Source organism: Manacus vitellinus, unplaced genomic scaffold, assembly GCF_001715985.3.
Source record: "Manacus vitellinus isolate BGI_N305 unplaced genomic scaffold, ASM171598v3 scaffold_1_pilon, whole genome shotgun sequence".
Taxonomy (NCBI): Eukaryota; Metazoa; Chordata; class Aves; order Passeriformes; family Pipridae; genus Manacus; species Manacus vitellinus.
In genome coordinates this window covers 28,353,270-28,378,825 of record NW_021939396.1, presented here as the reverse complement: position 1 = coordinate 28,378,825, position 25,556 = coordinate 28,353,270, and the positions used below count along the sequence as shown (strand labels likewise).

Genomic DNA, 25,556 nt, shown 5'->3' with positions numbered 1-25,556 from the left:
TTTTTTTTGTTCTTCCTCCAGGAAAGATCAAAAGATAAAACTGAATCATTTTCTATACTAGAAACAGGGTTCAAATCCATGCACTAATTATTTTCATACTGAAATGATTAAAAAAGAAACAATGAAATAAACTTCCTTTAATACTTTGTTCATTCTGGCATTTATGACATGAAGGAAAACTGTTAGAAAGCTAAGGTGGCAAAAGAGCTTTCAAATTTTAGGATGAAAATGAAGTTTCTCCAACATCGACTATTCAGTCCGATAGGTAAACATTCTAGTTTTATTCAATATCATTGGCTTTACTGCTATAGGAAGCATAGCATAGAGCAGAAAGAAGAGCCTAACTTTTCTAAATGTGAGCTCAGTTTTTTCTTCCTCCCCTGAGAAGATCAGCACTACTATTAGCTGTTACTCTTGGCATCTGCAGAAATCACCCTAAGCAAATTACCATCCAACATTAAAATGATACTTGATCCTCTAATCATACAACTGACATGTGATCAAGGGACTGTGAAATGCAAATCATTCTTTTTTTTGTCCAGGAGAAATAGAACAAGATGAAGTCTAGAAATCACCATTTCTTCCTGACAACTATCCATCCTCCCTCTCTGGGCTGTAGGACATGAGCTCCTGCTGTCAACGTTCCAGTTGCCTTTGGTCTGAGAGAACAACTGCAGACACTAAAGGGTCCTGAAAATAACTGAGAGCTATCTGGAGATGACCATTGCTCAGAAGCGCCTGTGAAATGTGTGAGTGCGTGTCCAAGCATCTTCTACCTTAGCTCAGTCTACATGGATTATCAAGCAAGTAGCACGAGGCACCTCCCTGATGAAGGCCATCCCTGTCAAATTTCAAGGCTTTGCCCAGAAGCAGGGCAGGATAACACTCCATAAGAAAACATAATGTTCTTCCAGAAATACTTGACATATTTCTGCAGCACAGAAAGTAAAATAAACAACCAGCAGACTCAAGGAAAAATAATGATGGATCATTTAATTCCAAATATTCAAAATCTGACAGAATTCAGCATGACAAGTAACACATACAAAACAGTGCATGTGGTAAGCTCACTTAGGTAGCACCACAATCACTTTTGCCTATGCAGTACAAACAGATGTATACATTTAACAATTGCCTGCTAATAATGAACTGCCCTGAAGAGTTGCTTTGCTATGGGAACAACCACCCCACATCAAAAGAACCTCATTTGTATATCAAAGGAGAAATTACACTCGGTAATAACGTTGCTTTGAATTGGCACCTAAAAATAGTATTGGACAAACTTAACTTTTGGTCTGAAGACTTTTGAAGGGAGAAGTGATTTTCATTATAGCCAAAAAAAAAAAAAAAAACCAAAACACTTTCACCCTACATACTGCAAATATCATAGGAAAGAACAGAACCTAATTTTAACTCTGTGGTGTGAGGTGGTGGGTGTGAAAAAGAGGAAGACTACTTCTTACACGTACTCCAAAACCTCTCAGCAACATCAAAGGAAAAGCACACCACATTCTTCCAAGAGGTGTTTGTTTACACTCCATGAGCAGCTCATGGTGCATAGGACTCCCAATAGCATGGAGGAACGTGCTCCTGTCAATACTGAGATCCTCTCACACTTTCCTATTTACTCCTCAAACACCTCCTTTATTCACTAGCCCTGTATGAAAGGTTGTTAGAGTCTCAAGAGGTGCACAGTACTGCACCATTGATGCCTGCTTTGCCCACTCAACAGAATATTAAATATCGCCTTGCTTGCTCTCTCTCTGCTGCTTTCCTCTTTCAAGAAACACTTTGGTGCTCTCTGCAGAATTTTGCTACTTCATTCAACGCTGTCCACAAAGTCTGAAGTAGCTTAGTGGTGGGCTTTATGTCATTTACCAACGATGGCATGGCTTTATGTCACACACAGCACTTTCAGGCTTTTCACTAATCCCCATTCTTTTCTTCTAAGCCTTATGTTACTTGAGAGTTTGACAGGAGGAAGTTTCATATGGACAAGGCCTTCTAAAACCAAGCTGCCACTGGCTGTTGATGCCCAGATGAAATACAGCAGAGTAGAGCTTTCATCTGTCAAAGGCTGCACAAACCGTAATGCAAGCTCTCAGTCTTTTTCTCTAAATAAGGGCAGAAGTAAGAGCTCAAGGTTCAAACTCATTTGAGTCTTCAAACTCCACAGAAGTACCCTGAACAAACAGCCAAGCGCTACAAGCAATGATGGACATGTACTACTTACCATTTTACCTCTGTGTGTGTGCAAATCACAAAAAAATGTTAAAAATCTTGTTAAGAGATCCTAACAGTAATTCTACAATTAAAAAAGACAGTGCTGGAAGTTTTAAAATTCAGTACAAAACTTCAACTCGATTAAATTTAAGCAATAAAAATTTTTCTGCTTAAAAAAATTATCAAGTCACAGGGTGACTTTGTCACCAGCCCAAACCCATAAAATGCAGAAGAAAAAATGGTAGGTAATTTCAATGTACTCAATTGCTTCCATTAATTGTTTACACTTCCTAATGAAATCAAACAGTTTCGTAGCCCTAAGCAATATACCTTAGAGATGAAAAGGCAGGCCATACCCTTCTTGTTTTGAAGTCTCTCCACTCTTATGAGCTGTTCCTAGTAGGAAACACCCTTCCTCCAGCTGTAAGGACAACTGAGCAGCTGCCTTAATAACCAATGCCAACTCTACATATTAATACATAAAAGCAGCTGCCTGCCTGCCTATGCAGCTGAAGGAAAAGTGCTGGAGGCACAGGCCAGTATCTAATACTGGCTCTGATTGCAAAGGCAGCTGCTTGCTTCATACAGCTGCAGGAAGAGTGCTAGGTATCAAAGTAAGAGGAGAAATGGAAGATGAAATGGCTCAAGCTGTGTAATCATAATTCCCAGAATTTATAAGAGATACTTGCATCCCTAATCTCTGATCCTTAGCTGCCCATTTGTGAACTGGGGTTACAGAAATATGGGATAAATATGCCTCTCTGCTCATAGGATCCCGAAAAATTAAATTCATTTGTGACTGTGAAGCATACTAATATAGAGATACCCTACCAATGCCAAGAAGAAATAGGGAATTGTATCTTCTTCATGAACTAGTCAAAGCATGGCATTGCTGTTCATTACATAAATACCATTCCTTCTCTGCATTAAACAATATCAGGGACTTAAAAAAAATTTAAGATGAAAATGAAGCACTCAGTTCCCGAGTGCTGGCCAGATTGTGAAAACGTCTATAAGGATCTCTTTGGTTGCTTGTTGAGCATGTTTGTGCGTGAGAAAGAAGTGCACAACACATACAAATTAGAGAAAAATGCCCTGCTTCCCTGCTCTGACTCAGTAGGCATATGTAGTAGTCTGTATTCACTGCATAAAATAAATACTGTATGCAGCTTATACTGCTTTGGGAAAAAGCAATCTCCGTCGATATTCAGCAGCTGATGACAAACACTGAACAAGCTATATTCTCAAACTGGTACAGAAACTGCATGCAATTACTAGCACAAGGAGCTTTCTCATCCCCTTCCTTTTGAAAGGGCAACTACAGCGCCAGCAGAACTGACCAGACTCTTTGAGCTGGAAACAGGGAAGAAAGGGCACATAACTGGAAAACAGATGGAGATGTCTCAGAAATACAGGATCTACACTGAAGTGGACTTCAGCATATGAGGCACAAGGGTGGGATGAAACACAGGACAAGAATCAGAAGTGAAGGGAAATTTGAGGGCAGAAGACAGGATGAGGAGCTTAGTACAGCATAAGTTCTTCTTAACTTAACCACCTCTTAACCTCGGGTCTCATTTTCAGAGTGGGACCAAGGGGATGTTTCTGGGTTGGAAAGCTCCGATTCAGGCACAGAGAATCTCCAGTAACTCTGTGAGAACCAGCACAGGGCTGGCACAACTGGTAGGTTTCTGTGCTGCCAGGTACCTCTGACCAGGCCCATGGTGTAATCTTTAGTACTAACACCATGTCTCCCCCTGTTCTCTAGAACATCCCAGACTTCATTTAGCTAAAGCTGAGATGACCCACCTTTCTGTCATTTTTGCTTCATTTCTGAACAAACATCTGGGAATGGAAAATCATTTGGAAATTGCCATCTCTATTCTCAACTAGTAATACACAATTACTGGCTGGGCAATGGTATAAACGCAACTTAACAGCTACCAGGGCTGCTGGCAGAATACAGCAACAACCAATACTCGTATACTGACTTACTAGAAACTTTGTAATCAAATGTTCCCCTAAGAAATACCTGATACACAATGGAAACTGTCTACCTTCAAATCATCAGAAATATTTCATATCCCCTTGGATTGTATCACACAGCACTTCTTAAAGAAAAGAAATAAATTGATCAAGAAATTTTTTAGACAAAGAAGTCCTATGCTTTTCTTCGCATTATTAAAGAAAGCAAGTAGAAAAAAAATTACAAAGAAAATAAAACCTCACAGTATTACTAACTACCCTTCCTCAGTTTTTCTAGGCTTTTGGTGAAGCTCAAAGATCATATACTGAAAATGGCACACTAAGAAAATGAATAAAGCTTCTTTTCAGATACTCTGTGTCCCAGCCTTGGTCACCTTAATGCAAAGTCACTATGAATGAGTGAGCATCGTAGTCTGCTGCTACAGCGACCTGTGGCTGCGTGATGACCCATCATGTAAGCTACCTCAGGTCCTCTTGTTCATCTGAGTCTCCTCAGTACAGTATAATACCTCAGAGACAGGCCCTTGCTGGAAGATGCCATATTTCACAGGAACCATTCATATTCACTTGCCTACATCCTGCTCAAGAACACTGTTACTGCAGAAAACCCAGCACTAACATAAACATTAACAGCTTTATACAAGACATTAGTGAGCAGATGATCACGCTGACGAGTAATGACTGTCCAAAGACAGTGCAATTCATTCCACTGAAAAGCCCTCCCCATCAAAATCTCACGAGGAATAGAGACCAGGCAGAACTAGCACATGGCATAACCAGCACACGACATAACCAAAGAAGCTCAGATAGGCTTTCGTGGTTTCAATCTCCTCCATCCATCTTTTGTTTTTCCCCCAAACTGAGGATATAACTACATATACTGAAACAACGTACATTTAAATGATTGGTACTATTATACATGCCTGCAATGCACTGGTTTAATACCAAATAAATTTTTGGTATCAACACTGGCATCAAATTGAGTAAAGTTATGAAGACAGCTCTTCGCTGTGCTGTTGGCTGTGTTTTCTATGTTTCAGAACTAAAGCACACAGTAAACAGACCACTCACACTTCTCATTATAGGCCCAATTATACATAAAACTGTGGTTGATAATTAGTGCTTCCTTCTCAATTCCCTGTCATTCGCACAACACAGTTAATGAAAGGGAAGGCACTAGTGTGTGACATGGCGCATTTTCATCAATACTCTACATACAAAGGTAAAATTAATTCACTACCAAAAATGTTGTCTTCCACTGTTCTACTAGTCAAGAACTCCCTTGCCCCCTCTCTTGCAAATGAAAGATTCTTTCAATTTCTCCCCAAAATGGAAACGGCATTTCCCTCTTTCTGGGATACATCTCTTGCTAAAGTACATTGAAATAACAGCTGAAGAAATCAAGCAAAAGCTTTCAAAATGTCTCCAAAGCCAACTACTTAAAGCAGAAGAGGAATGGCAAACTATAAAAGCTAAAAGATAACATCAACAGTGGCAGCATGCCAAGGGAGGTGATTCTACCCCTCTACTCCGCTTTGCTGAGACCCCACCTGGAGTGCTGCATCCAGCTCCGGGGTCCCCAAAACAACCAACATGGACTTCTCAGACTAGGTTCAGGGAAGGGCTGGAAAACTTGTCATACAAAGAAAGGCTCTGAAAGTTAGGACTGTTCAGCCTGGAGAAGAGAAGGCTCCAAGGGAGAGCTCACTGCAGCTTTCAACATATAAAGGGGGCTTATTGGAAAGATGAGGACAGACTTTTTACCAAAGCCTGTAGTGACAGGAAAAGGGCCCAGGGTTTTAAACTGAGAGTAGGTTTAGGTTGAACATAAGGAAGAAAATTTTATGATGAGGATGGTGAAACACTAGAACAGGTTGTCCAGAAAAGTTGTGGATCCAAGGCCAGGTTGGATGGAGCTTTGAGCAACACGATGTAGCGGAAGGTGTCCCTGCCCAAGGCAGAGGAGTTAGAACTATATGATCTTTAATGTCCCTTCCAACCCAAACCATTCTGGGATTCTATGGTTCTCCTAACTGAAGACCAGATTCCTAACATGGCAGTAAACACACATCAGTTCTATGAAAAGAATGATTTCTCTCAATCAACATCAGTGAAGGACATGGAGATTTTTAGCACATTTTAGAGTTTTCTCTAGTTTAGTCATGTTTAGAGAAATAATGGTTAGAATATCCTGCTTTTAGGTACTCAGTTGCTCTCCCAAAGACTCTCCATTTCACTACCATCAGACAGGTATCATACCTGCAATAATGGAGGCACAACAGGAATAGCGGCAGATGTAAAACTGGAAGATGTACAGGATAGGGAAGAAATAAGAACAAAACTGTTCCACCTATCTCTGAAACAACAGGTGCCAGCAGAACACGAAGCCCTGGGTAGCAAAATCTCCCATAAATACTCCCAGTTGCACTGCAGAGACAGGCCAATCCCTTACAGCCAAGAACACAAGCAATACACACTCTGTGGAGAAGACAAGAGTCTTAAGCTGCTACTCCTCTATTCACAGCATAATAACTATGCTACTTTATACAGGCTGTTTTCGTAATAATCTACGAGTGGCAACTGCAATCTGTACACAGTTTGGGAGGACAATTTCTCAAGAGGAGTTCAATACTCTTATTTAGCTTTTACTTTTCTGAAATTAAACTTTCAATAGGAACCTTTCCCTACGAACAAGTCTTAAATAGAAGAAGCCCACTAAACAACTACAATAGACAATGGACAATAACTACTGGGTTTATGGCAAAACCTATATTTTTGTAAAAAGACATGCAATTCTCCATGTATTTGTATCCAAAACATAAGAAAACACTTGTTTATAGGACCATATGCAGCATTTCTATCTTAGCATTCAGAAATATTTGTCATATTTGTTAAAACATCAGGCAATATTTAACTCTAGCAACTGGCTGAGGGACAATGATATAATAACATGCTATTATGTAGTATGTTACTCGGTATTAACACTCCTAGCTTATTCTTAAAAATCTTAAGTAAGGAAAAAAAAGCATTTAAACACTAAGGAAGAAGGCAGTGTTGAGTTCTTCTCACTGTAAAGCAAAGGAGAAGAATCCTGCTGACACCCTCCATTACATCACAGTTCTGCAAATTGGCACAAGCAGAGAAAGATGCTTCACTAGCTCCAAGCTGCTCTGCAGTCTAACTGCCAGAAAACAGATGCTGGGAAGCCATAGCAACATTTATGCCATTTATCAGAAGAGTCCTTTGCAATTATGATAAAATTTCAGCCAGGAAGAATAACGTCTCCTGGTTAAAACACGGAAATTATAAATTCACTTACTTCCTACTCCTGCCAAAAAAGTCTGTGTTCATGAGCATCTTACAATTTCCATGCTGTAATTTATTTTTTTTTCATAAAATGGGAATAATAGTTTGTTATAGCAGTGGGATGTTGAAAAACATGTTTCATTAATATTTACAACATTCCTCTTGAGGATTCCAGAGTCAGTGACAGAAATCAGTAATTTGATATGACAACTTGTACAGAGACACATCTTATTGACAGTTATTCATACAAACTAGAATACGCAGTAGGTTGTTTCCCTACAACGTCATCAACCCTTCTTATGAACCTAAGATCATAAATAGGAACAGGTATTTTATTCTGAGGATGCACAAAACAGGCAAGGTGATACAACTCCTAGCCCAAAAAGCCCACAAACTTATTTTTAATGAAAAATTAATTGAGCTTAAAACAGCAGAAGGAAAGGACAAGTAAAGATGAAAAACAGGTCAGGATGCTACTCAGGATGTAGTTTTAAAAGTACAGATCCTGTTAACTCAGAACAATTTTCACTAAATAAATATGGACTGAGGTTCATAGGCCTATTATCCATACTACGAAGAGGTTACAATCAAAATGGTAGGAAGAAAAAAATTTCTAAGACAAGTCAATAAAAGAAAGGAAGAAAAAAGTAAAAGACAAGGATAGAAAAAAAAAAAACCAATTTGTTCTGCAGTCAGGGTAGCTGGGCATATGTCTTTAGGGTTCCTATGAATGTGTATCCATATACTTCTGTACTGCAGTCTCTGCTGGTCTAGTTCGACCTAAATATTCAGCAAATCACCCCACAGGCCAGTGAGCTCTCCTTATCTCCCTCTCCTTAGCTTTCCTCCTGGTGGGAAAATGCCCCTGGACAGGAGTACTATTCTCATGGGGTTTGGTCGAGTTGAAGCAGTGGCTGCAGGTTGTATCTTGTACCTGGCTGTGAAACCCGGTGGGTGCTGCCACATTTCGTCTCCTGCATCTCTACTCCCACCACAAGCCAAGCAGCTAAACATTTAAGCAAGTGAAAAGGCTTTTAACCTTCCAATGCAGTTTGTTGTCTTACAGAAGGCTTACAAAGGAGGGTACGCTGATCCATTTCATGCAGTTTTAAAAGCTACTTGGAAAAGAGCTGGGTTTTCAGGAAGTATTTCAGGGGATGATGGAGTCACAATTTACAGCGAGACACTGCCAGTCCCAGGGGAAAGCAGGAGGGATCCAATGCTTTTATCTATAACAAACTTGCTCAACTTGGCTTGTGCTCACAGTGCGCTGGCGAGGCGGGCTGGCTCTGCTCGCACAACGGCACTTGTGTCTTCCCAAGGCTCCTCAAGTTCCCACCAAGCTCTTACTCCACAGGACAGAACAGCAGAGTACTTGTTTGCTTCAACATACTTTTTCATTAGAGAAGAAATGTTGGTTTCAGGGGACGTTTCAAAAATAATTATGTATAACAAAAGCATCCCTTCAGTCTGGGATTACTACCTATGAAAACTTTAAATTTTACTTCCACATGCCAAAACACAGACCATGCAGAATATGGTAATACCAGATACAACACTTAGATTACAAGTCAAACCCAAAATCAAAACTATGTCTGTAAAAACAGCATCAGTTCCCTTTTTATCCTCAATAAGTTGAAATCAAATAAATAAATAAAGCTCTAAAAGTCATAAATGCAAAATCAAACTCAAAATTCAACAGCCTATATAAAAAAATTTTCATAATATTTTGGATACCATCCTTCACCAGCCCCCCTATGTCTTCTTCAATTCCAACATATGTTTGTGTCTCTGCTTGAGATAATTTTTGATAGCAGGCAAACTAATTAAACATTCTTTAGAAGCCACAGGGCTGAAGTCACCGCGCGGTGACTAAACACTGCAGCTGTCAGGAGAGGCAAAGTGGGTTCCCATCCTAATCCTGCACTGACCTCGGAGCCGAGCCTGAGAACCTGTCAGAAAGGTGCTCTCACAGCACAAGACAGCGAGCAGCAGCTGCTTATGCTCAGCAGGCTGCAGCCAGTCTTTTTTTTTACTTCCATATTTTTTATTCTCTTTTTTTTCTTTTTTTCTCCCTTGTATTTTTTTACTGTCACTCTGGATACACACTGCATGGCACTCGTGTATGCACATCCCTGCTCCTGGTGAGAAGGAGCTGCCTGTGAGCTCAGTTTTTGACATGCTCAAGCCCTTATCATGATGAAACCCAATGTCCTCTAGTCAAACTGCAGGCAGAAAACCTGCACCCACCTTGTGCGTGGGATGAGAAGCATGAAAGATATATTTAAAGGTATTTCCAAATCCAATTAAATGCAGGTATTTGACAGTGTTAATTCTTTTATGCAATTAACAATAGTATTAAGCTTTTTCCCCTTGAAAATAAAGAAAATTAATTTGAAATGTATATCAATAATACAAGCAAAAGGGAAAAAGAGCCTCTTTAATCATACTAAATTAGTCACTAAAGCATAAACATGTGGCAGAATATTTAACATATCTCTAATTCGAAGGTGTGATTTTTCTTAAATACAAGGCAGAAAGCAGAGAAAAAGCAACCTTTTTCAAGTATTTTAACTGAGATGCAATGCAGATCCAATATTAACTCAGTGAAAAACCTGACAAATAACAGACCCGAGATGGAAAACCTGAATAATGCCTTTGAATTAGATATTCATTCAAACAAACGAACCTCAGTGATTCAACTTGGTATGGTCTGTCCACAATGGCTCAAATTACTAAACTGACTTGAAGACAGCTGTGTTCTGCCTGAAGATCAATAAAGGAGGTGGTTTATCAGTGGTGACAATACTCTTGTCACCGTGCATTTATCCCACTTTGCTCTTCATGGCACCTTAGAGCAGTCTAATTTTCTAAAATAAACAAGAATGCAAAAATCATGACTGTTTATGGAAAGCTAATTCTGAAAGGAAGAGATTGAAAAAGGACAGTTTTTTGTAGGAGTTACTTGAATACAATTTAAAGAATTACTCACCATCTCAGCATTACTCAGAACAGCCTCATCAGTTTTGCTTCCAGTTCACTGCAAGCTCTGGTTCTTGTCACAGGTATTCAGAATCTTCCTTTGGTACCACAAGCTCATCCTTCCACCACTAATTAAACAACTCATCAAGTTTCCTCCTTCAATCATAGAATCATAGAAAGGTCAGGGTTGGAAGTGACCTGAAAGGTCATCTAGTTCTAATCCCTCTGCCATGGGCAGGGACACTTTCCCCTATACCAGGTTGCTCAAAGCCCCATCCTGCCTGGCCTTGAACATTTCCAGGGATGGAGCATCCCCAGCTTCTCTGGACAACCTGTTCCAGTGTCTCGCTACCCTCACAGGACAGAATTTCTTCCTAATATCCAATGTAAATCTACCCTCCTTCAGCTTAAAGTCATTCCCCCTTGTTCTATCAATGCCCTTGTAAAAAGTCCATCTACAGCCTTCTTGTAGCCCCCTTTAAGTACTGGAAGGTTCTATAAGGTCTCTCCACAGCCTTCTCTTCTCCAGCTTGAATAATCACAACTCTCTCAGCCTGTCTTCATAGGAGAAATGCTCTGGCCCTGTGATCATATTCATGCTGCTCCTCTGGACCCGCTCCAGCAGGTCCATGAAACCTTGAATACATAAGGAAACAATGAACAAACCTAAAGGGTTTTCAATCCAACTTTTGCAAATTTGACCCATGTATTTCCTGGTTTTGTACCGTGGGGCGTTTCGTGACTGGAAGATTCATACTGGTTTCAGTGAAGAAAAACTTAATTACAGATAGCAAAGTCCCAACCACACTAAGTTCTCACATAAAACTTGTGATATCCAACACCAAGATATCGAAAAAAATGTCATTTCATTATTGATACTGGTCTGAGCTCAAAAAAAAATACATCTTAAACTAGCCAAGCAGGGTTACTGCCTTTTTCTGAAGTAATTTTCAGACATTCTGCTTTCTTACTGCTTCTCAAAGGTACATGACAAATGTAACTTAGATGACAAAACCATCAGACCTCCTCTAAGTGCTGGGAATTGAGGAGAGCACTTGAGTTCCACCACCTCCTGTGAAGAGCATTTTCCTGCTAATTTCTGGGACTGCATCAAGCCAACCAAAGACTGTCAGGAGAACGGGAGACAGGTAAGTAACAGGCACCTGGCAACAGCACCATCATTCCTCCAGGCATCAGGCCACCCCTGAGGAAACAACAGCTAGAAGTTCCTTGGCAAAACAGGTTACCAGGAGCTCATCAAATCTCACCTTTGATCAGCACACCGGCTTATGAAACACAGCACTGCATTAGAAGATAGTCCCCTTGGACTTAGAGGTATTTCAAGACACAGGGCATTGTTATATATATGAGAGATCTTCTAGTGGGCAGATTTCTATTATCTAAAGGTATTCTTGACACTGAAGCACAAGGAGTTATTTATTCCCAAGTGAAAACCTAAGTCTTCAAGACACAGGCTCTGCAAAGAGTGCCTGCCTGCATGAGAACTACCCCATGGCACACCTCTGTGCTCCAAGGCAAGCTGCGTTCCTTCAGCTGGGGCTCCCTCTAGGAAGCAAACTTCACAAATGAGATACGAATTAAATGCTGTAAAACCAAAATTCTGTATGAAACTTTACCCCCGGGAAAAAGAAAGAGAAACTAGCGGATTGCTTGTGACAGGTGTTAGCTGTGCCTCTCATGGCACTACCGAAATGTGCGCACGTACATGGTGAAGGGTGCAGGAGGTGGGACCTGATAAAACAAAACTCCACCGACCCTAATCTACAGAAGGGTGTGGGTAAAACCGCTTTTAAACCTCAAAGTGAAATTATCCCATCATACTTAACTAATACTCAAAGTGACTAAAACCTTAAGGGTTTATAAACTATGAGCAGCTGAGCCTGGATGCACTGACTATACAACATAAGGCTCACTACTGTGAACAGCCCACAAAATACCGATTAAAACTCTGTGTAAGAAGTTTTAAGCTTGATAACATGAGTGTGCACAGATGAGCTCTTTTAAATAAAAAAGTTTTTCTTGCCATAAGTGAGAATCCTGAGTAAGTACACAGACTGTTTCCAACCAGAGATTTTTAACAGCCTCATTATGACCTGAAATAAAAGATGCTTTTCTCGTGAATCAAAATTTTTACTGCAAAAATGTATCTTTTTATTTTCTTAGAGGTTACCTGATTTATTACTAAAAATACTGAGGAAAAATTTTATACTTTTGTCAGTACACATCATGTAGTTCACTATATAATTAATGCTTCTGCTATGATTAAAGTTGGTTATAAAGCAACCTTCTGCAAAATGCCTAAAAGTTGTATTTTCAAATCAAGAAAAGAGGATTACCAGAACAGGAGATATGCTGTTAGGGAAATGACTGATTGATAAAATAGGATACTTGCTATATTGCCAGCTGCCCTAGGTGTTTGCCTGCAGAGAGAGGCTGTGCTGCTACTCTCATAACTATAATCATTTCCCAATATACACCTGACAGGTGCCAACTTCAAGCCCGGGTAAAACAAAAGCATTACTACAGCACCACTCCTGCAATCATATCCCTCTATCAGCTGCAGGGTGCAAGAAGCTAAAATAAACTGTTCATGGATAAGCTGACCACGCTGCTAGATTGCATGTTACACGCATTAAATGCCAACTTGCCCAGTCATAAAGTTTTGATTACATTTAATACTCTAAGGGAGAAAATAACTGACTTGAGGGGATACACACAGTATCTGTAGTGGATCTTTTCAAAATTAAACCTTCTCAAACTTCATTTTCTAATCATGGTATTGGATGGTTTATTACATTTTAACCATCTTCCTCATCAAACAATAGGAAATCCTTATTTCATATTCACATAGAAACAGAGCAGCGTTCTTGCTCTCCATCTGCTGGCTCTGCAGCAGCAGTTGACCATGACTTCCAGAACACTCTCATTGCTGATACAGCAAGGAACAAGACACAAAGGGTTTATCCTACACCCCTTACTATTAATATTTTATGAAGTTGTGTCTGTAATGAAATGAAAGTAGACATTACAGAACCAAAAATAATCCCAGAACTTATCAGACAGAAAATATGAACGTGATGACTTGGGTTTTATGACTTCAAAGAATTCATTGCTTTAATCATACTAATTTCTTCTGAGTAAATTTACTTCAGACTGGATATCTGTTAAGAATGTTATTTATTTTTATTTACTACATCATAATAATTGTGATTATCATTGATTTATATTACTGATATAACATTACTGACCTCACGGCTTATGATGTGCCATATTCTAGAGTTCTTCTACTTGATCCAAGTGTTAATTCAACAGTTACCTTCAAAATAATCCCACACACAGAGCCCACCATGAGAGCTGGTATCCAATCTCTTACTGACAGGTTCTAATAACCAGTACACTAAGTTCTTTTAAAAAGCTAATAGCAAATTAAAAGTTGCAGATATATATTTGCACTCTTGCATGTCTCTGAGAGACAGACATACTCCAGTACACACGCTAGCACAGAGCAGAGCTTTAGAAGATGGACTCATTGGACAGGCTGGCCTAAAGTGGCAGCCAGTGGTTAAACAAGGTGGTTTAACTTATCCAACAACCTCTGACGTGCTGCATGATCAAACTTACAGTGGAATCAATGGGACAACTCCAAAGAAACTGCTACTCTGGCTTCCCTAAACACTCCTGTATCACACAACACTGCTCAAGCCATGGACAAGAATGACCCAGGTGCCAAGAATAAAGTGATTTTTAAAGCACACTAGCAATATCTGCCAGCATCCCATTTATGTTCTTTGAGGTTTTCACATATCTGATTTCCCACTCACTTGATTTGCCTGAAATTTCATTTTACTCTTTTCCTAGCCCAGGGCACTGGTTACCTTGTAGTACTACCACAGTCTGTCCAGATGGTGTTCCAAGATCCACTCCAGCTTCTACAAGGAAAGGAGAGGCAGTCATTAGAGGCCCTCCTGCCTCCCTTTTCAGTGGGAAAACTAAGACTGTGTAATTGGGATTAGATGGTTTGGTGCGAGGCTGAAAGGAGCCAAACTACAGATCTGCATCATTTCAAACCAGTTTACTTGAATTTGCAGAGGTTTTCAGGGGGTCTCTTGCAAGGAGATCATAAAAAAACCCCACCGCACACAGAACACCACACTGAGCTGTCAGAGAATAAGAACGATAACCATAACATCGAAGAATGGGAAAGACATTATAAAAAAACAGGAATAAAGTGGTTAATTTTCTCAATAAAGGGAAATCATCAGTCAAGTCCCATGGAATGTAATACTTCAATCTATATACAAACTGTCTCCCCTTAAAATCTGTAAGAAGGTTATACTATTTACATTAATAAAAATAATGTTAGTCACAAAGAGCTACATAAGCACCTCACAGAGTAGTGGGAATGGGATATAAAGTGACAAATGAAATTCACCATAGGTAAGTGTGAATCAGTGCACACTGAGGGAAAAATATCCAGACTTCGTGTGCACACTAAACTACTGTCTACTGCTCAGGAAAAAGATTGTGGGGTTACAAGACATGATTTTAAAGAAAACATTTGCCTCAGACTCTGATGCAGTCAAAAACCAAACTGAGCATTTGCTTTTACCTAAGAAAAAGAAAACTAAATAGAAAATATTTTATGCAGCTGCACAAAATAACAGCCTGAAAAAAAGTGACCCCTTTATTTATCCTCTCTCCTGTAAGAGAATGTAGTTGAACTTCCAAGTGTGTAGAGAACAGTGGGAAAAATATCAGGGACTGTTCAGCCTCAAAAAGGAAGGACTGAACGGTGTGACCAGTACCCCCTGACCCTGACCCCCGGTAAACCTCAAGTTTGTGTGACAAACAGGAATGCATTTGAGCCTTGAGTCACAGAAGACACCGAGTGAGTAAAATGGTTCACTGTTGCTTCTAATTTAGGAGTAAGTAGGCATTAAATAAAACCGGCATGATAAGCTAAAAAAAAAATAACTTCATTTATCACAGAGGCTGCAATACTCTGTCACAAGTTATTGCAGGTGGTGAAACAATTGACAGAAGTTCAAGGAGTGTTTTACTGGGGTAGGGGAGACCAGTGAAGGGCTATTAACCACAAGGACATTATCTCTTGCTCTGGAAGACCCTCCAGCCACAAGCAGCTGGAAGCTGAACAAAAGCACTGCTCCCTTATTGCCCTGTCCATAAACCTTACCCAGGCACTGGCTACTGTTGGGAACTGGCTACTGCAAGAGTTACTGCTGCCTTACCCAAAATGGCTGTTTTTACATTTTTGTTTCTGCCACAAGAAGCCACAGGCAACCACAATGAGAGGCTCTGGGGGTAGGCAATCAGCTCCCAGGCAGGCTGGAGAGAGGCAGATACAACAGCTCAGCTAAGAAGTCCTTCCCTTCCTCTCACTTCTGTGTTCTGCATCCATTCAAAACACCTTAAAAACCTCAATTATTTTCAAATATCTCCAGATATGAGTTAAATAGATGCGATTAAAGGGAAGTAAAGTCTTTCAAAGCTACCCTTATACTTAAAACAAAACATTCAAAGACCAGGAATCTCACTACTTACCTGGAAGAAAAACTTAGTCATTGAAAAAGGAAAACACAGATGCCCTGGAAACTTTCTGTTATTCAAACAAAAATGAAAAGGTTCTAAAAATCACCTTCTCCAACTTGTCAACTTAATTTTCAAACCTAAAGCCATATTACAGTTTAAAGGAACCAGAAACTGGATTAGCAGTCTCTCAGCTGGGCATCACCTACACATTTAACGAGCACACTCAGTATTCCATCACTCTGATCAATAATGAAAATAGTGGTACCATTAACCCAAGGCAGCGTCCCATGGAAGCAAACTCAGTGAATCTTTTCATTCAGACAATGAACTACCCGCTGACAATCCTGCACTATGGTTTTAAAATGAGTTTTGCATGTATTGTATAGCTCCTGACTTCCTAATTTGCTATCAGAAGGCCACTGAGATGTCACAAAAACACTTGTCGATGTCAAGCTTCTGACATGCACTGTTTCTCTTCTGTTCACAAAACATATTGAATTAAACATTTAAAGTATGAGTGAAACGTGCTATATACTTAATTTTCAAATAATTTAGCTACAGAATTTTTCACTGTAAATATTCATTATAAATTCCAATACGTATTTTCTCATGGTAGATCTTTATTGATCCTCAGAAGTTCTCTCACAAAACAACTGGTCTCATTCAACTGGGTTAAAATGTTATTTTTACAAGTGTCTAAATACAAATTCACATAGACCTGTTTCATTCCTCAGAATAAACAAACACACACGCAAACAGTTTACAGAAATATAATTAAAGTATGGACTTTGCTCTTCTATTTCTACTTAAAGTGTGTTTTTTATTCGATCTTGTTATTTATTATTAAATATTAATACCAGTAAAAACTATTTTGGGTACTGAGTTTTTGTACAGTCAGACTGCAATGCATTATTGATGTTGTTGCACCTAAAAGAAGATAACTTTTAGACCTTCACAGTCTGGATTTAGGTGTTTCATTTCCACTGAAATTTAGTGAAAGATAGAAGAGCTCAACTATTGTTAATACCTCCGGAAACTTCCTCAAACTTACAACACATTTTTCTTCAAATATGGGTATGGGACATTTCAATATTCACACAGAACCCAAGATGCAGTCTTACAAATTCTGGGGGGGTTCTTAATTGTGAAAAGCATGCCTGTCTACTTTACAGACACACCAGCTAGAGAAGTACCTACCCTACTGTTTCTCTGAATATGAGCCTTTACAGACACAATGTTATCAGCTCAATTTTATCCCAAGTCTGTATCTTTGTATTTCTCATTTTAAGATCCAGCAACCTAGTCCTGAAATTATAAGTAGTTCTATTATTTCATGTTTAAATAACAGGTTTGGTGGTTTGTTTTCCATTTAATCTGTATCATCCATCCTATGATAATATAGGATTAATTGGTCAACTTGATGTTATATTTTTCCCACCAGGACTGTAAATAGTCCATAATCTTGGGAAAGAAGTATCTATTAATAATTCTTACAAGTAAATCATCCTCATTCTTAAAAAACATGCAGTAATTCTCAATTTGAAAAGAATCATTAGAGGTCATAAATGTTTTAAAAAAATCTTCTCAGCCTGAAACTTCAAATTCTCCCATTTTTCTGTTTTAAAGCAAGTATTGTACTCATTCTCTACATTGTGCAAAACCAGATTTGCTCTGCTATTTCAACTTGCTCTTCCTTCAACTGCAGGCCACTATGTGCAGCGAGTCGCTGCAAAGCTGCTTTTATTGACAGGTACCTCCCGCCTCACCACATCCCCACGGCCTTTCTTTTAAAGTCTACAATGGTGAAGCTGGATGGGAAAATGCTTGGGTGCTTTGTTTCAGGTCTGAGCAGCATCTTGCTTTCCCACAACAGGTAGGCACAGGCAGAGAGTGCTGCTGAATGCAGGAGACCTCACCAGAGGATCAAACCACTAGTTACTGCTACTGTCTCAGGCACTGCATATTCTCTACTGACCATGGCTCTTTGCCAAGCTCTAATTAAGACACTTCAGTGTGTCAGGCAGTTAACCCTCTGCTGCACATACCTTCTCCAGAAGCACCAAGGTATGAGCATATTCTTTCTAAAAATACCCGAGCAGCTTTGCCATTACTGGTACTGTGAGGTCTCCAAGCCCTTCAAGTTTTTACCTTGCCAATTCTATAAATGAGGATGAATTAAAGAGGTAGTTGGCACCATGACTTTTAGCAGCATTTCTAAAAGTGAATAAGCATTCCTCCTGTATGAATTTGGTGTGTATTCCCAAGTCTATTTTCTTTTGAAGAAAAATATCTCACTTTGTCAAAGAGCAGAAATTCCTTTAAAAAAAATTAAGAACAGGCTGTAGAAAATTCTTTACTCTCCAAATAGCTTTTTGTTCTGTTCTTGAAGGCTGTAGAGCAGCAATGCTGCTGTAAGGGAAACGAGGAATCTGAACAATCCAGAGCTGCATTTTTATTTCACAAGAGATCAAACACAAACACAACATTTGCTGATCTATCAGTCCTATCTATTGGTCTCACGCAAAGAACAACCACCACTGAACTGAATGAGGGGAAGCTGTGACAATAGTCTGTGACAATAGTCAGAGGGGGTAAAAGGAAGCCCATGCCGAGGCTGTTTGCATCTACTGTAATCTATATTTTCTTCTTCAAAAACCCTGTTTAACCACTGCATCCTGTCTGTACATGGAAATCTTCCCTAATGAAAAGCAATATAAGTCACAATGTGACTGAGAGATAAACTAAGTTAATTTCATTCTAGTAACTGGGGGGGTGGGGGGAATAATCATAACTTGGATATGAAAAATGTCTATGTGAAATAAAACCAACAGGAAAAAGCAAACTGTTTCAACTTTTAAAGAGGTAAAAAAACCAGAAAATGTAGTTGACCAACCAGTTGTCCTCACATTGCAGAGTATAACAAGGCATTTGTAATGGAGCCCTTGATTACTTCAGGGCAACAAAAATCTGAATATTACAGAGTCTAAACGAGGTTAATTTGTAAGCCAATTCCACATCTTTGCTCTTACTGTGCATTAGCCCCAGTGGCAGGAAAACCAGAGCTGTTTTCCAAAGCCATTACTGATCTGATCTTGGTTAGGGACAAGTTTTCCTTTTCTGAAATTTAATTATTTGCTTTAGACAATATGTTAACAACTAAAATATCTGATCCTCCATATACCTGTATTTCTGGAGAGCAACACCTGAGTTCTTCATTTCAAAGAAATCCAGAAACCAACATATGTTACATAAACAAGCTCATAATGTTGTCTTAGTATTAGACGATACTGCCCATTTTTAAACCAAAATAAATGAGATGTCTAGTGGGCTTAAGAATTTTTTTTTAATTTAGTAAGAATAATTTCAAACATTTTGTGCTATTTCAGTTCTCTGCTGAGATAAATGCACTTTTTTAAAAACCTGAAGAAAATTTTTGTAAGAAAAAATGTTTAGCTGGATAGTTAGCAGAACCATAAAGTCTTTTCCACAGGTTGTATAAAGACAAATCCTAAAAGGAGTAGTGGCAACAGATAAGCCTTTATCTACAGGTATTGCCCATTCCTGTGCTTCACTGTCATATTTTCTTTACAGGTGTAATCCACAAACACTATGTACTGGAAAAGGGTTGTCCCACTTGGTGCTATCGGAACATTAATTCCAGTACCCAAAAGGTATGCCCTCAAATGTATTTTTAGAAAGGTTATTTCAGTTTCCATACAATTCTTTTGAACTCGCAGGGGCAATGTGTGCCAAGTGTGCTGCTGTTTTTACACAGAGGTTATAATATCCTGGGGCCCTTTGTTGAAACAAGTCAACTAATTTCTCTCAGAAACCTGTTTTCTTTTTGACTCACACTTCATTCTCTTTCTAAGAAAGCTACATGAATTAGGCCCATTTAGATTATCATTATGTATGCATCATATATGAATTGCATATTTATGCATCGTCTTTAGGGCTGACTTTACCACTAAGTATATCAGCTTCAGAAAGAATCCTATTGATTTCCATTTCCAATGCATACATACCAATTGATGGATAGTACCACTGCATTGTGAATAGTCTCACATAAGCTAACTCATATGAACTAAAACAGAAAAAGAGATGTATTAAAAGTTAATTGCAATCTAATCCTCCATGAAGACAAGTCTTTTTAAAAGAAAATCAAGCAGAATTGTTTGTAAAAGGTATAATAAATTACTGTAAGTTTTTCAGACAATAGAACATGCTACTGTGAAAGATAAAGGAAAAGCTGTTAAGCACTGAGCAGAGATATCTTGTTTTCCATTTAATGGTAAACATTTCAAGTACTATCATCTCCAAGAAAAAAAAAAAAAAGAAAAACTCCTCATTACTAATTTCATCTGAAATTTTTTATGGTTATTTGCCTTTCACTTCTGCAAGCTACCACTGCTTGAAGAAAATTAATTAGACCACCAACATCATGAATTTTTCATTCTGGGAAAACCTCATGAGCCCACACTGACGTTATTCTCCACCAAGTACAGGTCAGGATATTGAGTACACATATTGCATGTGCACTGCATATCCAAGAAGTCTACGTTCACTGCTCTCTTATTTTGTCTAGAACTGTAAGAACTTTGTCTACAATGCCTTACTGGCTGAAGCATGAAGCTAAGCTACACATACCATGCAAGGTTTGCCTCCATTTCACTGATGTCACCTTACTGCTCCAAAACACTGAGCACATAATAATTCCCACATCTAAGTTTTCAACCTTTCTTTCATTATACAGCACCACCTTCCAAACATACAAGAGTGGTTAATGCCTATTTCAGTAAGTCAGTGATGTATCTAAGGAAAAATCATCTTTGCCACTTTGTAAAGTGTATTCTTATAACTCCTTTTGAATGACATGCAGAATTACAGATGAGACATCACAAGATGCACATGACATCAAAACTGGGGTATCCAAACTAAAAGTTTGCTCAAGTTTTACTTATTAGGTCAGAGGAAAATACAATTTAACCAGGAAGCTTCTTGATCTCTGCTGAGAATTGTCATTTCAAGTTCTTTCTGAACTTCCTTTTCATAATTGAAGCAGAACAGGTTTTCTCAGTTACAGAATTAAAATACTTTAAAGAGTGTAAGGCATTTACAGACTTCTACAGTCCAATCTCATTTATCTACTCTACAGATAATACAGCTTAGGAGAACACTGACTTAGCCCATTGCGTCTTTTAGATAAACATTATTCCTTGGTATTTCCTTTATAGTAGAAAAAATCAGTGGCTGCTGAAAAGGAAATACTCTATTTTGATTATTTGTTTTAAGTAGAGAAATGGGCAAATGGTTTAGAAGATAGAGCTACAGAGGTGAGAAACAACAAATTCCTAAGACTATCTAGTATTTTTATGAACTTAATACATCTACTAGGAATGCATAAATAGAATTTTCTGTATATTTGGAAAAATTCGTGTTCATGCAGAGGCAGCAAAGATACTGTACACAGTTGATATAGCCTACAAATGTCACTAAGGAAATTTATTCCTTCCTGCAGCAATAAATATCGAACAGCCAAAGAGTCAGATAATTGTGAAGATGTAATTTAACTGTCTTTTGCTGGAAGATGGACTTGGTCTTTCCCTACTGTCCTCTGCCTGTAAAACATGATAATGCCAACACATTTCTGGATACACTTGAAATATTTTTAGTTTGCACTTTTTTACCCTTGCTTCTTGCATAAGGAAGCCAGTTCGTTCCCTAGAGGCCTGTAAGGAGTAGAAAAAGGTAGAAATCAAGTAAAAAAAATCAACCCACAGAGAAAGAGAAAAAGCTAATTACACTACAGATGTACAAGACCATTTTAGAGATCCACAATACAAGTAGATCCCCTTGAGTCTGAGCAGATCATCTTTTTTCTCTCCCTGCTCCATGAGTGAAAAACCAGCTCTCCTCTGTAACACTGGACATGTCTTTGAAGAAAAATGTTTCACTCCTTTGGCAATTACAGTCCTCCCATAACTATGGAAGATTTTATATATATATTAAAAAATATATATTCGCCATAAAATGTTGCACCTACTCTCCCTGTTGCATGACACTCCACATTGCAACAGCGCTTCAGAATAATTGACTCCAAAGGAGCAGCACAGGGATGCAAACGCAAGGAGAAGCAGCTAACCATTAATTCCTGCATGAGATCCCTTGAAGCAGGGATTTATCAGCTGGCTGCATTCCTCTCCTGCTCGGCAGCCAGGGCTGCCCAGCACTGAGTGTGCTCCCAGCTTTGATGTGCCATGAAAGTCACCCCAGGCCATGTAACCCTCTCTTTTATTTTCTGTAGTGGTTGTTGTCTATCCCAACCGCTGAAAGTTGCACAGGACAGAAAAGCAGGCTGTTTTAATAATTATGTATGTTATGTAGAGATCTCTTCCCTCCCAGCAGAAGGGGGAAGAGCAGAAGGGGATAAGAGAGAGGATGTGCCAGACTAATTCACATGCATATGTGCCTAAGTTCCAAAGTACATTAAAGAAAAAGCAGTTCCCTAAAATAATTTATGGCCAGGAATGTTTTACTACCCTTGTACACCTACCACTAAATTTTGAAATGCTGGCCTATTGATAATGAAGGTTTGTTATCTAGAAATCCTGGCAACTCCCTCTGGGGACCAGAATCATTGTAAGCTTCTCAGTTTGGAAAAAAAAACCAGTTAATGTGGTGGCTATTTGCAGAACTGTACTGCACAACAGGATGATAGAAGTATTTTGCAGCTTCTCTAGATCTAAAAACCCTAAATAATAACAGCCAAGCCTGCAGCTATGGGAAAAATGTGATGCATAATGTAGCAGAAATACCCAAGTAACTGCATTCGGACTTATTTCTGCCTACATGGATAAAGTATCCACCTTGTTGACCTGTCAGTCTCGCTAATCCACCCTCTATTTTCAGTTAATATCATTAAAGTTCAGCGCTTGAGAGCCTGGAGGGAGAGGCGAGCACCCCATCCCCTTTTTCCACGGGGCGGTAACCAGATGTCAATGGCCGCAGCTGTGACTACATAATTACCTGTTTGCATGAACGCGGACCGCAGTTTAGATTTAATAGGTCAGACGACAATGCAGCAAAACGCATTTAGCCTACGATTACCCCTTTTCAAACATTCTCTCGCTCGCAACTTCGACCCTGGGAACATTGCGGGCACAGACTCGGGTCAATAAGAAACATTGGCCGGCACAATGGGGCTGGCCTCAAACAGCGCTGTTGACAGACACCGGCACAAAGGCGGTGAATAGAGTCCCCCTCAGTTCTCACACAGAGCGAAGAATGAGTCAGTGTACTGCCGCTTTAGTGCTCTGTTTGTACAGTGTATACAGCTTTTGTCCCGCGCCACTGTTCGACGCTCAATGGGGGCTAAAGAGCCGAGGAAGTGAAGGCGGAAGAATGGCTCTGCGCTCACCCCGGCAGCCAGCGGTGGATCCCCTCGCTGGATGGCTCCAGCGGGAACCAGGAGATGCCGGTCACGCCGCCCCAGCGCTCGGCCGCACATCGTGCTCCGGACCTCGGGCGAAGCCTGCGTGCGATGTCGCTGCTGTGGAGACAGCCTGGTAGTTTTAAGCAACGTATTCTATCTCCTTCAAAAACACAGTAATGTGCCCTCCCGCCCTTTCCTCCCACCATGACGCAATTCACGGCTGCCACTTCAACCAAGAAGGAAAACTGAGCATAGGATTTGGAATTACAGTAGCTCTATGTCCTTCCAAAATGTAACAATAACCATGTAGTTGTAGTTTTAAATCCCCACTGCAAATGCTTAAGGAAGTGAGAAGGGTTACAAAAGACAACCACAGCTGTACATCTGTATTTCACACACAACATTTAGATTGTGCAAGTAAAGGGTCAGGGAAAATTTATCACATACATATTACTCATGAGCCTCTATATTAGTTATCTATTAGCAGAGAAAAAAACCCACTTCATGTAGATTATTGCTATTCTTCAAACAATGATTTTTGTCAACTTCCCCTTTAGGGAAACAGCACTTCTCTTATTTAAATTACCACGCTTATAAGCACGATTAAGAAACCAAAGTAGCCCTCTAGCACAATGTCAGAAGTGTTATCTTCACCTGCTTTATATCACAGAATCACAGGATAGCCTGGGTTGGAAGGGACCCTAAAGATCATCTAGTTCCAACCCCCCTGTGGTGGACAGGGACATCTTTCACTAAACCATATGCAAAGTATGCAGACTATGAGGAGAGGCTGAGAGAGCTGGGGTTGTTTAGCCTTGAGAAAAGAAGGCTCAGGGGAGACCTCATCGCTCTCTACAACTACCTGAGAGGAGGTTGTAGCCAGGTGGGGATTGGTCTCTTCTCCCAGGCAATCAGCAGTAGGACAAGAGGGCATGGTCTTAAGCTCTGCCAGGGGAGGTTTAGGTTAGATATTAGAAAGAAATTCTTTACAGAGAGGGTAATCAGGCATTGGAATGGGCTGCCCAGGGAAGTGGTGGATTCTCCACCCCCGGAGGTTTTTAAGATGAGGCTAGATGTGGCACTTAATGCCACGGTCTAGCAACTGTGGTGGTAGTGGATCAAGGGTTGGACTTGATGATCTCAGAGGTCCTTTCCAACCCGTCTGATTCTATGATTCCATGATTTGGCATTCTCTCACATCACATCCTTGTCTTTAAACTGGAGAGGCATGGATTTGACAGATGTACCACTCAGTGGATAAAGAATTGTCTTCGACGGTCGCACTCAGAGAGTTGCAGTCAACAGCTCAGTGTCCAAGTGGAGACTGGTGACAAGTGGTGCTCCCCAGCAGTCAGCATCGCAACAGCACTAACACCTTTGTTGGCGACATGGGCAGTGAGATTGAGTGCACTGTCAGCCAGTCTGCTGACAAGACCAAGCTGTGTGGTGCAGTCAACACACTGGATGGAGGGGATACCATCCAGAGGGACCTTCACAGGCTTCAGAGATGAGCCCATGTGAATCTCACAAAGGCCAACAAGGACAAGTGCAAGGTCCTGCATGTGGCAGGCAATTCCAAGCACAAGTACAGGCTGGGTAGAGAATGGATTGAGAACAGCTCTGAGAAGAAGGACTTGCAGGTATTGGTGGACAAGAGGCTCAACATGACCCAGCAATATGCACTTGCAGTCCAGAAAGCCAACTGTGTTCTGGGCTACATCAAAAGAAGTGTGACCAGCAGGTTGAGGGAGGTGATTCTTCCCCTCTACGCTGAGACCTCATGAGACCCCCACATGGAATAGTGCACCTGTCTCTTGTGCTGCCAATGTAAGAAGGACTTGGGCTGTTGGAGTGACTCCACAGAAAGGTCAAGGACATAATCAGAGGATGGTGAGATACTGGACCGGGTTGCCCAGAGAAGTTGTGGATGCCTCATCCCTGGGGGTGTTCAAGGCCCAGCTGGATGGAGCTCTGAGCAACCTGATCCAGTGGAAGGTGTCTCCGCCCATGGGCGGTGGGGGAGTGTTGAAACTAGATGATCTTTAATATTTCTTCC

General features: G+C 40.0%; 1 protein-coding gene across 1 annotated transcript in view; it reads right to left on the bottom strand.

Annotated features, from left to right (window-relative positions):
* Positions 1-25,556, bottom strand: part of MRPS28 (mitochondrial ribosomal protein S28) — a 74,688-nt gene that overhangs the window by 21,106 nt on the left and 28,026 nt on the right. Inside the window, exon 3 of the mRNA XM_029959302.1 lies at positions 14,394-14,447. Within this exon, the coding sequence (XP_029815162.1) occupies positions 14,394-14,447 (54 nt within the window). The remainder of the gene's footprint in view (positions 1-14,393; positions 14,448-25,556) is intronic.